The sequence below is a fragment of the Penaeus monodon genome, chromosome 23, assembly GCF_015228065.2.
Source record: "Penaeus monodon isolate SGIC_2016 chromosome 23, NSTDA_Pmon_1, whole genome shotgun sequence".
Taxonomy (NCBI): Eukaryota; Metazoa; Arthropoda; class Malacostraca; order Decapoda; family Penaeidae; genus Penaeus; species Penaeus monodon.
In genome coordinates this window covers 30,797,914-30,798,794 of record NC_051408.1, presented here as the reverse complement: position 1 = coordinate 30,798,794, position 881 = coordinate 30,797,914, and the positions used below count along the sequence as shown (strand labels likewise).

The 881-nt window shown below is 45.9% G+C and overlaps 1 protein-coding gene across 1 annotated transcript in view; it reads right to left on the bottom strand.

Moving 5' to 3' along the window:
• LOC119588210 (hemolymph clottable protein-like) overlaps nt 1-881 on the bottom strand; it is a 24,837-nt gene that overhangs the window by 12,415 nt on the left and 11,541 nt on the right. The window contains 2 exon segments of the mRNA XM_037936911.1: nt 251-419; nt 553-773. Coding sequence (XP_037792839.1) covers nt 251-419; nt 553-773 — 390 coding nt within the window.

Genomic DNA, 881 nt, shown 5'->3' with positions numbered 1-881 from the left:
GGTACGTATCTTCTCTCTTCGTTTCTTTCGCATTATGTAAGTCATGACCCTATCGTATTATAGTCTCAACACCTCCTCTACAATAATCATGCCAATAAATAATGCAGAAAATCCGTAAGAAACGTAATAGATGTAGTATTGTATAATAAGGTAAAACACTGTCCTTTCACTGTTTGTCAACACGTCAGCCGTAACACTGCTCTGACTGCCTTGCTTACTTGCACGAGCTCGCAGGTCCTGCCGCACTCACCAGAATCTGCGGCATGAGCGTCGGCGTTTTGATGGTCATCGGCAGTTGAGCGAAGAGCCGCTGGACAGTTCCCTCCGACGTTGGGAGTGACTCGTCTTTTAGGGTGTTTAAGATAAGCTTCAAGGCTGGTTCTGTCCCTGCTGATATTAGCGTTTGCTGGAAGACGGTACTGGAAAAGGAAATTTGCTTAAAAAATAGGTATAAAAACAAATTGTTATTCCCGTTAACACCATTTTCCCGAACGATTAAACAGAGCATATACATTTCGCACTTTGCTAATTCCATCCATCGGAATTCCTCACATTTTCCAGAGATTGACGTTGACTAAATCGAATCCGGAATGGCCGTCGACCGCCTCCACCAGCTCTCTTCCCAGATGAGTAAACACCTGGTTTAGGTCTTCGTAGCTGAGGCAGGAAACGGCTTCCACGAGTCCTGTGTATTGCTTGATCAGCGGGAAACCTCGATGCTCGCCGCCTGTTGCCCTCTGGGACAAGTCTCCGAGCTCCGCCAAGATGTATGTCTGTGGGAGAAAAGAGTTCTCTGGATGTATCATAGTGTGTGTCACGAAATAACCGATTGCTGCATTAGAAAAGGAGTTTGGAAGAAGAGAAGAAAGAGGAACACACCC